We start from the raw sequence: 14952 nt of genomic DNA, 5'->3' as shown, positions 1-14952 counted from the left end.
AGAGGAATTTAGATAATCATGCTGAAAATTGTAGTTTGTTTTGAAAGAAAAAACAGACTTTTGTTTGTGTAAGGATTCTCAGATCTACTTTGTATTTCACATTACATAGGATATGGTTGCACTGAGCAGTGCTTTTCTTTAAAAGACGATCAGCTTGAACTCATGAGAAATGATAGTTATCCTCAGAAAAAATGGTATTGCAAAATCTGGATAATTTTACAAAGTTCTATCCAAGTGAGAAGTTATTGAATTTGATGATTATTTACATCTTTGTTTAACTGTGGCTTTGCATATATTTTGTTGTTAGATAAATTCTATGTTCAATATGTTTTTTTTGTATATGTGGATCTCTCCCGCTAATTGCATTTTTAAAGCTCAAATGGATTTGCTTTTCTAAAAATGCTGCAACATTTTTCTTGGAAAACAAATTCTAGTTACCTTTTAACAATAGCAGGATTTCCTCCACTGGTTTTCCCTTGATGGCTTAAACATTTATTAAGTGGCATTTTCAATTTCCAATGTGAAAATTTGTGGATAATTACAGGAATCTAAAATCCATGAGATCTAGGAAGCATTTTATCCATCTAATTTGTTTAGAATAAGAAATAATGTAGTGTTTCAGGTTACAAAAATGAAAGTCTTAGAACTCTTAGAACTTAGAACTTAGAAGTCTTAGAACTTAGAACTTAGAAGTCTTAGAACTCCAGTGTTTGCTTCAAAATAATTGGAAGCCTAATTAAATATTCTGTTGGATAATATATTGTACTTTTTTGCCAATAATATTTGGTAGCAGTTATACATGTGAAATTTAGATCCTAAGTCCCATTCCTCCTAATTCCACTTAGTAGTCAGAAAATGTATAAGTCTTATCTGAATCCAAAACAAAGATTTTTCATGTACTTAATATATATAGATAAAATGTTTTTCGACATATTTACTAACAGTATAGTAATTACTAAAGATTTCAGTGAAAGCTATTGCCAAATATTTTATCTTCCGGAGTCTGGCAATAATAATTTTTTCAGGATCCCTTTCTGGACTATTCTGGACTATTCAAGATGCTAGTTGAAGAGTTACCCAATTCTTATAGTAATTAATCTCTTTTCTTTCTTTAGTTTGCAGAAATCTATTGCTCCTCCTGCTCCCCCGCAATAACGAATCTGGGTTTTTTGCTTTGGAAAGTGAAAATAATGAATATTCACTAAAGTGCAAACATTTCACTATGCTAACAAGAGATCTTTTTTTTTAATATTTTGGGTCAGTGGTTCAATATAATGTTTCTTCTTTTGTGAAGACAGATGACAAGTATGAATTAAGTAGTTCTATCATTAATTCTCATGTTGTTTCTGGTATTCTGAATTGAACCATCAATATATGTGGTAGTGCAGGCATATCCCATTCCCCTCCTTTTTTATTTTATTCACAATTTCACTGGAAAAGGTAACTTATCATTAAGAAAACTGAATAAATTAATATGCTCATATTCTTAATCATTTTAATTGCAATCAACAATATCATGCTCATTAATGAATTGTTTCTAATGGGATTTAGGTTTTTTTTGTTTAATTTCAGAGTATTATAAAGCTATGTTGCTTTTAATTTAGTTTTCATTTTTAAAGAAAGATAATCTATTCAATAAATTATTTCTAATTTATGAAAAAAGAAATAAAAAAGACCCCACAAAAAATCTCCATACATTTGACTACTGGACATTTGTATGTAATGGCATAAAATCAATGCAGATTAGAATTGGAGTTTGTAACTTTTAATAAATTTTCAGTAGAATTTTAGAGATGTTCAGGTCTACTAAAATCTACCCACTTTTTAAAGATTATTTTCATTGCTTTTTTATTAAGAAAAGGAACTTTTTAAAATATATCCCTAATTTTGCCATGACCACTTCGATTATGTTACTAGATAGTTTTATCTTCCAGAATTTATGACTGTCTGATAATGGAATGAATGATAGCTTATGTAAAGTGCACAAATAATATTCTTCTTTATCACTTTCTATTGACATTCTTGATTGTGTAATCAGTGTAGGAAGAAGGAGAAGGAAAAAATTAAGTTCAGCTCCTAGGCAGGAAATTCCTTTTCTTGGGAATAAGTTACATTTTGTGGTAGAAAAGTGTGACATACTTTACATGTCATATAATAAACCTCCTTAACTATGTACTAGTATGGCTTGCATCTCTCTGACTATAAAAAGAGTTCATTCCTAAGTATCCTAAGTATGACTTATCCAGATGAGGACTCTAAATCTGATCACAGGTCTACAAAGATTTTGTCTCACAAATCCAGGCATAGACAGATCACTATACAGCAATGGTAGAAGTTCCTGATCTAAGTAAATATTAAAGTAAACAGCAGTCCTCCTTTGCATATGTTTTCAATAATTTCTGCTTAAATATTTTTGGCATTTTTAAACCCTGTACTGAAACTATACACCTGAGTTGCTAGAAGCTTTTACCTTTTAATTTGAATACTTGTGTAAATATAAGAATCTTGCCTTTCCTGCATCCAACTTGCATAAATACATTTGTATTTTCTAAGAAATTGTTAAACTTTCATCTCTATTACTGACAGCTCAGCTATCCTACTAAAATTCATTTAACACAGAATATTTATCTCCAAGATACCATTGGAGTCTGCAAGGATACATAAAACATCAAATGTATTTCTACTTTTGGATATATCCATTTAAATATGTTAACATTTTAAATATAGTATTACTGGAGATACATGACAAAAAATCTTGGTTTATCTTAGTCTTTCTTTAATAATAATTTTATTAAAACTTACAATTGCAAAAACAAACCCTCTAACACAATGAAAAAAAGGAATAAAAAGGAAAATAGAATGTCCAGGGGAAAAAAATAGAAAGAAAAATAGAAAAATAATACTGTAGTAAAAAAAAAAGAAACATAAAAAATGACTCCTCTTCATTACAAATATAAAGAATTTTAGTATCTTATCACCTTCTCTTAAATTATAACAAACAATCTCTTTTTCCTATATCCTATATCTTATTTATAAATAAATCTTTACAGCCTCATTTCAGTCAGGAGCAGCAAAAGTCCATTATGGAGTTACCAGAAATAATAACCAATCTATTTTATCCTTGATAAATAAAGCAAGTTTTTGTTTTTGTTTACTTTTAACAACCTTGATATTTAGTCCCTTCAAACAATGTCCTAAAACTTTCTTTTCATTTTTTTTCTTTGTCCCTTCTCACAAAATTCTTCAAAGCTTTAAGAAACCTGTATTGTATATCCAATATCGGAAAATTATCCAGTCACTCTCTTGATTGGTTATTTATCATTTTAATTATTAACAACGAGCAAGTTACTTCTGTATGCCCAATGTAGTATTTTTTTTCATATCATTCTTGGATCTTGTCATCATTTTTAAATTCCCTTTCAGAACAAATTGTCTTGTTCAGAAAAAAAACCTTGTCTCTCTTTCATAGCATCTTTTAAACACAATCTGTCTATAAGGCAGACACTCTTTCAATTAACGTATAGTTCTATTGAAAGATGGACCTAGATTTTATCAATGCCCAATGTTAAAATATTTATTTCATTCTGTGAAATTTAAGTATTCTTCTCCTTTAATTGTAATATTTAGTTCCTTCTGATTTTCCTTGTATCCAAACTTACCATTTTTGAAAGAATTCAAAACAAAAAAAACATTCCAAGGGAAAGACTTTTATAATTAATTCCAAAATCCTATTTCAAATCCAGATGAAAATTTAATCAATGTGCAAGTTTTCTAAGTGTTGTCCAATATATATATATATATATATTTGGTATGGCATCCACCGGGACCACCATGGCTGGTTTATGTCATAACTTCTCAACTTTGATTTTCATTATCATTATTATTTGTTAATGGTTGAAATGCCTTTTTCTTTTGGCTTTAGCCAATGCTACTTTTAAATTACCATTGCTTTCAATGTCACATATTATTTCTGTTGTGATATATATTTGCAGATGGTGCTATTGGATTCCTACTCCATATCTTCCATCAGCAAGAGAAAAGAACTATACATAATAGCAGAGGGATAATTTTTACTCTGTGGTGGAGGGAATTAGTAGCAATATTTCCAGAAGAAATAAAGATTCAGCCAATTCTTGGATTTGGTTCTATAAACTAGAAAACACCCCATGCTCAAAACTCTTCTGTTTTGAAACTAATCTCATACTAGCAGTGGCCAAAGGTTGAATGTGCTATTTACATCACTCCAGCATCCTGATCTGTTTTTAACCATATGCTATTATATGGTTTTTCAGATAAAATAATAAGATCAAAACGCAGTTTAGGATTATACCAAAGGCCTAGAGAAGCCTATTTTCACCAGCCAAATACCTAATCTTTGCCACATCCTGAGACTTTTTATTTATCTATAGATAAGTTGTGTAAAAAGAGGCATTAGCCAGATGCCTTTTATTTTGTCCTTTTTATTCAATAAACCCTATCAAGACAACACATGGATAATATATTAGTCAATTTGATCTCAAGTAAAATGTTGCACTATCCACAGAAAAATAAATGGCAATCTCTTATGCATTACTGAAAGCTTGAGATATCAAGGAGACAAATGGACTTTATTAAATTTCAGTCTCTTTCAGAGATAGAGATGCAAGCTAAGAAAAGTGTTGTATCTGTACATCCATGTTTGGTCTTCCTTCCCTAACATTTGCTGATAAGATAATATGGAAGAAACTCCTTGGGTGGCTGATGAATGTGGAAACTATTGCTGATAATATACCGTTGGAGTGAATAGAACATCAAAGACATTCATGCAGTTTCTGCACTAAAAAGGAAGGTGGAGAAAACAGAAAGGATTTTGGAAAACAGAAGAGAGAATAAATAGCATAGATATAAAGGAGAATGAGAAAGGCTTCAAACTTCCATATAAGTTTCCTAGTTTGAAAGAAGTTATCATTATATTTTGTTTGCTTGGGAAAATATTTAAGAATTCATACTTAAAAATAAGTTTATAGACTATATCTGATAGGATTCAAATGAACAGCATATTGGTCTTTTTCCAGAGTTATATCTCTCCATAAACTCTCCATAGGCTCTATAAGCATCTACCCTCTGGTTGTCAATCCATCTGGGTGTAACATTTCAGTGTTGGGTCCCCAAAGTAAGGAATTTCCAAACATAAAGAATTCACAAGTATGACTCTTGTACAATCTGACCTTGATCAAAAGACATTTTGTCTACATAGAATTAATAAGGTTAATTTGATTAATAGATTCCTAGAACTTCAATTAATCCCCATTTATTTCTGACTTTAAGGAACTGGATGAAATATGCTTGCATTCTGCTTCATGTGCAAATGAGTTAAAGTAAGTACTATATATCTACTTGTTGCTGATATTACATTTGCTGTTAATCCTGCCCAAAAATGCTTTCCCTAAACAAGGAAACCTAACAATGAACAGAAGTTAATGCACGGGAATGGAAAAATGTCTATTTTTCATTGTCTAAAAATATTATTATTTTTCAGCTAAAAGTTCATACCACACTATTTTCCATCATTTTAAAAATAATTGAAAATTCATAAAAAGTGAATGAAAAACTGCATGAAGTTTTGTACCAATTTCCATCTAGATATGTATATTTTGCAATTAGACTGACAATATCTTCCTTACCCTAAATTTGAGAGGGGAGATGCCACTTGCCCTAACGCAAATTCTATGTGTAATTTCTAAGCTATGTATTTTTGTACAACTTGACATTGCATAACTATGTTATATAATTGAGAGGTCTGCAAAATGCAATGGATAGTTATATTGTAGTTGGCTTATTTTGTCAAAAAGCTTTAGCTAGATTAGTTTGTTTGAAATTGGAAAGAAACAAAAGTTCTTCCTACCTTAGTCCTTAATCACATCCTGACTTAATAGTTGTAGAGAGTTAATCTCAAGGTATGGGACAGCAGATCTCTAATCTTAAATTTGTGGAAAACGTCTGGCTATATTTTTGGTCAGTTAAAATCTGGAGATATATCTGCTGTGTAAAGCAATTTAAAGCAATTAATGACAAAGATTAGATGTTTACATTGATCTATATATGTTTAATTCCCAATAATCAAATTTATATTATGTATTGTTTGCATTGCATTGCATTGCATTGTACTGCAGTGCACTTCATTGTAAGACTTCTATGCCTCCCATTTCACCAAGGTACCTTTAGGGGGCTCATTTACCTTAAAATTTTGGAATAATATCAAAATATTACACAGTGGATATACTGTATACAAAATGTGTTTCCTCTAAAGTTATTGACCTCTAGATAACCTTTGCTGGAAAAAATAACACTGGGTATTTGGATTCTTTAATCCACAATAAAAGTGTTTCTTTCACAAACAATAAAAATTTATACTCTTTAAATTTCAGCTTTATTTTTACCACTTTTGCATCTTCCCTGAGGGGAAGAAGTTGCTGGCTCCTGGACTTGGAACATTGAAGGTAGATGAAAAAGAACATATTGTAAATTGAAAAGTCACACCTTTGACTTTAAGGCATTTGTGTGTGTGTGTGTGTAAGAAATAGAGAGAGAGGGAGGGAGAGAGAGAATGTTTTGCAGGATATTAATGTGTGTAGAAGCAACCAAATACATTATTATTTAACATAATCTGGTCCTTTTTATTATATGATTTTATTTGACTTAGCACAGCTAGCCAAACCATGATAGAGGAAAATCCTTTATGAAACACACTTATTATTTCATGACTAACTCCTAACAAACATGTTTTGTTCAATGTAAACATATCACAAAACTTTTGAGAAGTGAAATATCTGAAAACAAATTAATTCAGAAAATACAAAACGTGTTTTTAATTTTTCTAATTTTTTCTCTCTTTGTAGAACATTCTCCCTTATTAAATTTAAGAATTTTAAAAGAGTAATTAAGCAACCGTTGCTGCTATTGGTAACTGCTTTCTCCCTCTTAATGGGTCCTCCAGGCAGGCTTTCAATCTGCCTGGGAATAAAGAACAAAGAAAATGGAGTTAAAAAGCTATATTTTCACATATGCAAGTTCCTCGATTGTAATTAACATTCAGCAAACCAATGAATGAAGCATGGAGCAAACTGAAAGTACTGAAATCATTTTTGTATGTAGCTCCATGAAGATAGGTATGATTTATCTGAAATGAAAATAATCAATTATTTCAAATTTCAATGTATACTATTATTAATCAGTGTTTAGTTACCCTACCTCATATGTGAAGTTGGGCAATTACCTTCTCACAATAGTTTGCCTATCTTTCACTCTATTTTCTGTACTTTTGTGGAGGAAAAAGTAATGGAAGTAAGAAAAACAGTTGATGATGAATCTGTCAATCTGTCTAATTCAACAGTTAACTGATTTCCAAAATTCCACAAGCTGCAGTAAACAAGCATGTTTTTTAAGGGCTGAAATCAAACCTTCTCTAGGGCCTGAAGCTCAATCAATGGACAATCTTATTCCAGTTATCCATTCAAAATTTAACCTTTATATGATTTTTTGCAATAAAATCGAATTTTATTTCCATATTTCCAGTCATAAAGGATAGGAAGATAAAGATTAAAAAAACAATGACGTAAAAATTAGAAGGAATATCTTAGTTATAACCTGACAATATTATTTCTAAATTAAAAGCAATCACAGTGCACATAATAAAATTAGGAAATGATTTAAGGTTCTTTATTATGAAATTTCAGCAATGGCTTTTGGAGATTGAGACAACTTCATTCTCACGTAGATTCGATGATGTTTAAATCTAAGCAAAAAGTGAAAGATCAGAGTTTGACTTTTTAAAACTAGATATGTATCACTTTATAATAACACCAAAGTAGAAAAGTTGTCCTGTCATAGAGAAAAGATTCTCAGTTTGATAGCAACGATATATATCAAAGTGTCACATCAAGAGCTTTTTCTGAACCATTAAAATACTCATAAATAGGAGTATACATTTATATTAAATTTGTGGTATGAATGCTACAAGTATATCACAATTTAACCTGCTACAATTTAAATGGAAGAAATGCCAAGTTACAAGGTGAAAAAAAATTGCTGTCTCCCACATTATTTGACAATCTTACATAATTCTTCAACCAGTTAGATATTATAATCCTTCTGATTGCAAAACTTACTTGCTTATTTTTTTCATTCGTCTCCATGACAGCCCATTCCATATGGCTATCACTCTACCTCCTATCCATTCTTTAAAAAAAAAAATCAGTATTATTCTTTTCCTTAAATTCACCAGTGATGTCAGTTCACCCAGAGTAGTCTGCAGCTAGAAGGATAAACATTAATAATATTTTTTCAATGTCCTTCCTATATTCATACAAAATGGAGACATACCTGGTCATTGAAAATGCTGATGTCTTATTCTGTGATCATATCTAATTTCTATCCAGAAATTTCAAATGGTACAAAATATGAATAGAATAGAATACCTTTATTGTCATTGCATTCCACGAATACAATGAAATTTGAAAGCTACTACCAGCACAGTGCCCCAAACAACACATCACAATCATACTACAGAGTATTTAAAAATTAAAATAATAATAATAATAATAATAATAATAATAATAATAATAATAATAATAATAATAATAATAGGATTAATTTACAAATGCATTGTTTGATTCAAGACAATTACTGCCTTGGAAAAGAAACTGTTTCTCAATCTATTAGTCCTCATTTAAGACACCTATAATGTCTCTGTGATGGTAACAGTTCAAAATATGAGTTTCCAGGATGAGACCAGTCCATGGATATTTTAGTGTTCTAGAGCAGGGTCACCAACCTTTTGGACCTCAGGGACCACCGAACTCATAATTTTAAATCCCACAGACCAGAGATCCTGGGAAAATCCCCCAAAAAGTCTGCAGGAAAATTCTGCACCCCATTTCCCTACCGATCGGTCATTATTTGGGATCACAGGATACAGTCCCCAGTTCCGTTCTCAGGAGGAGAAAGAGACTTTTTGGTTTCATGCAAGGAAAGCAGCAGAAGCAGCAGAAGTCTTTCTTTCTCTCCCCCAAACTCTACCAGAAATGAGTCTTTGCTGGCGCAGCCTCTTGGAGCAGGATGCCTTGCAGGGTCCCAAAGACTCATTTCTGGTGGAGTTTGGGAGAGAGAAAAAAAGACTTTTGCTGCTTTCCTTGTGTGCAGTCAAAACCAGAAGAAAGAAGCGGAAAGAAGCAGCCTGGTGGCCAGGCCAGGTGCATGGGGCACATGGGGCAGTGTTTCCCACCACCACCCTTCACCCCTCCCCAGCTCATGTTGTTCCAACACAAGCCTTGTGTTCCTGTGAGCCATGTGGGCAGTGCAGCCTTGTGTTCCCACGCAGCCTGGATTAATTGCTTTGGGGGTGATATATGTCTGTGGACCACCAAAATTTTCTCTTGGACCACCAGTGGTTCCTGGCCCACTGGTTGGTGACCACTGTTCTAGAGTGGAGTCTGGTCTTCACAGTCTCTTCCAAAGAAGAAAGAGAGCAACTGATGATTTTTTGTGCTGTGTTTATAACTCTCTGGAACATCTTCTTATCCACTGTAGAGCATCCAACATACCACACTGTTACACAGTATGCCAAAATGCTCTTGATGGTAGAATGGTAAAAAGTAACCAGCAACTTCTCACCAGACCACTCTTTTTCAGCAACCTCAGAAAGTGCTGGCACTGTTGGGCCTTCTTTGCAGTGGCCATAGTGTGATAGTTAGATTACCTACCAGTGTAAGGTACAAGGATCCTATGGGTACAAGGATCCTATGATATTATTACTGAAAGAAATGTGATAGTTACCAACTGTTATTACCAACCAACTCTTATTAAGATCCTGGCATTAGTCTGAATAACTTGGTTCTGGATATCTGAGGGATCACCTCTCTTAGGACAAATCAGTTCAGGCATTAAGATCACAGGAGATAATTTTCTGAATATCCTTTTATTATCACAGGCAACCTGTCTCATATTTTAGATCATAGTGTCAGCTATCCCTGCATGCTTGCTTGCTCATTGCTGATATTCTGTGACAGTCTGCCATCAACTATGGAGAAGAGAGATGAAGGGTGGATGCTTGGGAAATAGAAAGTAGATGTTGTGCCTTCTTGAGAAGCTGCTTCAAGGTCACCCAGCTGAAAGAAGGAGGGAGCAGCCTACCAGAGCATGCTGACCATTAGGGAAACAGCTTGCAAGATTTTAATTGGTTATCTTGGGGTGGGAAATGAGAGATAATTAAGGAGGGGAAGGTGTAATGTAGAGATTTTGGTGTGTGAATCTCAGTTCTGGCTATGCACTACTGCAGCACTTTTAACCTCTAATAAAAAATATACCTTTCTCAGAAAATGGAACCAAGGATTTTTTTTCTATTTAGAGGTTTAAATTTGTGGCAGGTCTGATACATAGTCTTCAGAAGCTGTGCTTCCCTGTCTCTATAAGAACAACTTAGATATTTGTACCAGGTTTTTAATTTTCAACTGGTTTTCTATTGTTTTTAACTTGCATTTTTGAATAATGACTTTTTCTACTTCACATATTATTGTTAAATGGTTAGTGATCAAATTCAATTGAAATATAGGCTATGACTAAGTAATAATATATTATAATATATGGTATATTATAATACCATAATATATAAATAAAAAGTCAAATAATAGAATTAAAACTCCCCTTTCATAAAAGGAAATTAATTCCCCCAACTGTTACTTTGACTGTTGTTATTAAATATTCTGCAGGTACACCTAAACCATAAAAATATTATCAAATAACCATTATATATTTTACAGTTCTATGTGTATTACACCCACACCCAAACAAATACAAATATATTTAATATAAATTTACATTTGACAGCAAATAGTTATACAAAAGGTTGAATATGGTATTTTACAGTTGATCATTTTCAATGCTTGCTAAAATGCAAACATTTGAAATATACCATAAAGTATTGAATGAAGATATCACATCAGAAACTGAAAGGTTTTGTTTTAAGTTTAAGATATGGAATTTTGTAATTGAAATTAGTTATTCTGGAAAGTTGGACGTGCATTTTGAATACTTGTAAATTTTTATTTCAGATTAAGTTTATAAAATGTTAGAAATCATAAAATCGCAAAAGAGATATTGGACTATAATATGCAATCAACAGTATTATTTGTTAATGTTCAGTTACAGGATTCAGATTACCTTCTTTCAAAATTTTCCTCAGATGATGTATTAACTGGAACATTCTTACATTTTCTTTGTGCCTCAGCTGTCCTATCTTCAGCAAAACAGATGTGATGCCCAGTTTGACCATGGATTACACACCTGACCATGGAAGTATTTCACACCCTTTCCCTTAACATATCATTCATGTGAAATGGTCCATCTGTATGAAGGCTTTGAATTCTAATTGTGCACCAATCAGACCATTACTATGCCTGAAATGTATACGTTAATGGTAACCTAGGTGATACACATTAGAAAACATTGCATGGGGGGGGGGGTTTCCTGAATTTATATCCACAATTCTACTTAAAATTACAGTCATAGGTTGTTGTGATCATTACGCAAGGGGCTCATGCATTTGTGACTCTCTCTGGTGTGGATGTTATGTGCAATATGGAGTGCCTTGGGAAGGGGGAGGCTCCATGTTGCTGAACAAATGGTTGTAAATCAAGGACTACCTATATTACAATCTCAGATATATAGACTTCAGATCTTAAACAACAATAATAACAAAAAAGAAAAACTTACACCCTTTTGTTTTTCATAGATATCTTCTGAACAATTTCTCCCTTCCATGGGAAGGAAGAATAGAACAGCTCACAGGAATATAATAATGCATTCCAACAGATTAGCCATGAACTACCAAAGTTGTTTACTATGTCCATGGCAAACTATACTTTCTTTTATTCTTAAGAGTAACATTATGTTCTTTCTTAAATTATTTATTTATTAAATTTTTATCCCACTGCACTCTTATGATTTTCGCAAGTGATGTACAACATACGAAATGATTTTTAAAAATCCACGGTAAAATTTAATTACAAAGAAAACAAAAAAGATAATTAGAGTACATTTTTAAAATTAAGAACCACATAACCATAACAATAAAAATAAAAAAGTTAATGATGGTGTAAGTGTGAAGTATTAGAATGGTATCCAGAAAAGCTCAGTTTTTAATAAGCTTTTAAAAGCCATTAAGGAAGATATTAGCCTGATCTTCACATGCATATACAGTTCTGAGATTAAAAAAAACAAAGAAACAACTAGTTTGAAATTGTATTTTAATTTTAGTTCCAGAATTTTATTTTAAGTATTACTATTCATGTTTTCAAAATGTATTTTCCCTTAAAATGTTACTAATACAGTGCAATTAGAATTATATTAGCAACTACATTAAATAACTTATCTCAAAACGTATTTGGAAGGATGATTTTTTTTCTTGCTATTATCCCAGTTAATCATTTGTTTTTTTGTTTTCTTGTGGAAGTATCATAAAAAATATAATTCACAGTTTACCCATTACAAGAAGGCAACTGGAGGAGAATCGTGCAAATATTTGATTTTCCTTTTGAATAAGAAAATTTAGATTTTGAGTGTTCCAAAGCAAAAATCCAGAGTACCATTGGCAGTAATTCAATAAGCACTCCTTTTCCCTCTCCTTAAATCTACTAAGTGCTACTGAATTGTGTTACCATATGTTTGATGCAATTGTGTTACATGTTTGATGGAAAGCATAATCTAGATGAGAATCTTTCATTTTTATCATCAGTGGAATTGGTAAGATCACTTAAAATTCTTCCACTGAAATTGATATAATTAGGTTTAAGTTTGTCATGTCCTTGGTCATTTATTTGTATATTAATGTACACTGACTATGTAAAAGCTGCAACATTTAATATCCTTCCCCAAAAGAAAAAATAAAATCTATTGTACTTACTATAGACTGTTTGGGAGATCCACAGACTCAAAATAAAATCACAGTCCACAATCCTCTTTCAGAACATAGAATCTTAATCCAAATAATATCAGAAAGATTAAAAACTTATTATCAGTTTACCCAGTAAAAATGATGCAAGACATATAATCAAAACAATATACCGTAGGATCAAAAAGAAACCAATACACAAATATAACCTTTAATATTGTTAAAATATTCATTGAAGTTTTCATTTCATTCAAGCAATCAGAGAAAACTCTTAATTTGAGAGAATAATTGTTGAATGCTTATCTAGAAGTGATTGTATAGTTGTTTTGCTTTTAAGTATGTTGCAATAGGAAGTCAAATAGCTGGTGAGAATCGAACTGTTAATCTACTGAAAGCTGACAGTCAGCAGAAGTAGCCTACAGTAATGTAATCTAACCATTATGCCACTATGGCTACCACATCATGATATTAATAATAAAATATTTTTCCTTTCAAAATTGATTTGAAACTCAAAAAATCCCTGCCGACATTCTTGAAATTTTTCTAAATCATTATTTGGGAGTTGGAGGAACCATGACAGAGTTTATGTTATGGTTTCTTCTTGTATCCATGACATTTTTCCCAAGGTACCTCCCCATCCCACGGAAGTCATTCTATTATGCAAAAATGATATGCGGCAAGTTATATAATCTAAAGTTTTCAAATACTTCATAATGGAGGAATAATAAATTTAAAAATTTTGAATAGGCACTTACTGGAATTACAGTTAATCCTGATACAGTCTAGATGGGGAAGAATAGATGAGAAATGAAAATTTATCCTTCAAAGTATTAGCTGCAGACATCCAGTAAAATCACATTCCACCCTTCCGGGGACAGACACATGCAAACATGGCCACTATATATGTTTTGATTCTTTCCATATTGCCAGAGTATGCAGTTATATGGTGATAAGACTTTAGAAGTAGAAGAAGTGATAATAGGGTAACAAAAAAAATGGCCAATTTCAAACAAAGCTACATGGTGACAAATCTAAGTGACAAAAATGGTTTGTGGCAATTGTTCCAGTCAATGGATTTAAGCTGGCTGCAACATTTTCTCCCATATATGAAAGAACAAATAGATTGCCATTATAATTTCAAAAAGTGCTCCGTCACAATGGGGAATTGTGCTCGCCAAGGCTAAAATCTCACATTCTGGGCCACTGGTATTGCCTCAAAGGAAGATACATTTTTCAAAATTTAAAAAGCCATACTTAAACTACTTTAGATTGCTTCTCAATTTCTGAAATATGTGTAGCTCCATTTTTACAATTCGTATGTAGCTGGAAAGTGATTCCTTCATGTAGTCTTTGTTTTTTTTTTCCAAAGTGTAATTATTCTGAATCAAATCTATGATTGATGATTTGCTTTTTGTCTGTTTTCCCATAGTGACTTTTGAGTCTCAGGCTGAATAAGGCTTGTAAAAAGAAAACGGTTGCTCTTGTTCCATTGCTTCTGAATGTACACTCTGCTAGGTTTTCTATGGATTGATGATTTATGCTCAGATGATCAGCATATCAATTATTCCTCTTCAAGGTCTTTGAGGATTTATAGACATTTAAAGAAAAAGATAAAGCTTAGATTCTGTTTCCATGTAGCTGAGTTTGTCATGTGTCGTCAACCGCATCAGAAAAGTGGTTACAAACAGCCAAGGAACATCCCCTATGTGTCTCTGTCTACAGAAAGCTCTTTTGAAATAACCCCCATTTCATTGTTAGCCCCTGCCATTTTCTCAACTGAAACTATTTAGCAGCCTGCAGTAACTTAAAATTGCCACAAGAGGGCTCTAGGCAAAACTTAGAAGAATTCCCCACTGCAAGACCTCCTCTTTTACACCATCAAAATTCAACTATTCAGTTTCTTAGAAATGGGATTTGAATATATCAACTGCCCTATTGATTTTTTTCAAATTAAAAGTGAAATCACCTCAGGTTAGCTTTTCAATATGCCGCAAAAAATGGAGTGGAAAATATTCTCAAAAAATGAA

General features: G+C 32.2%; 1 protein-coding gene across 26 annotated transcripts in view; it reads right to left on the bottom strand.

Annotated features, from left to right (window-relative positions):
* NRXN1 (neurexin 1) overlaps positions 1 to 14952 on the bottom strand; it is a 915732-nt gene that overhangs the window by 490786 nt on the left and 409994 nt on the right. For 17 of the 26 annotated variants that reach the window (XM_087930798.1, XM_087930804.1, XM_087930891.1 and 14 more), the window contains one exon: positions 13681 to 13707. The exons of the other annotated variants lie outside the window; for them this stretch is intronic. In XM_087930798.1, coding sequence (XP_087786924.1) covers positions 13681 to 13707 — 27 coding nt within the window. The remainder of the gene's footprint in view (positions 1 to 13680; positions 13708 to 14952) is intronic. 26 annotated transcript variants of the gene reach the window in all.

The sequence above is a fragment of the Pseudonaja textilis genome, chromosome 1, assembly GCF_049901715.1.
Source record: "Pseudonaja textilis isolate UNSWEBS1 chromosome 1, rPseTex1.2, whole genome shotgun sequence".
NCBI lineage: Eukaryota > Metazoa > Chordata > Lepidosauria > Squamata > Elapidae > Pseudonaja > Pseudonaja textilis.
This window is presented reverse-complemented; position numbering and strand designations above follow the sequence as displayed.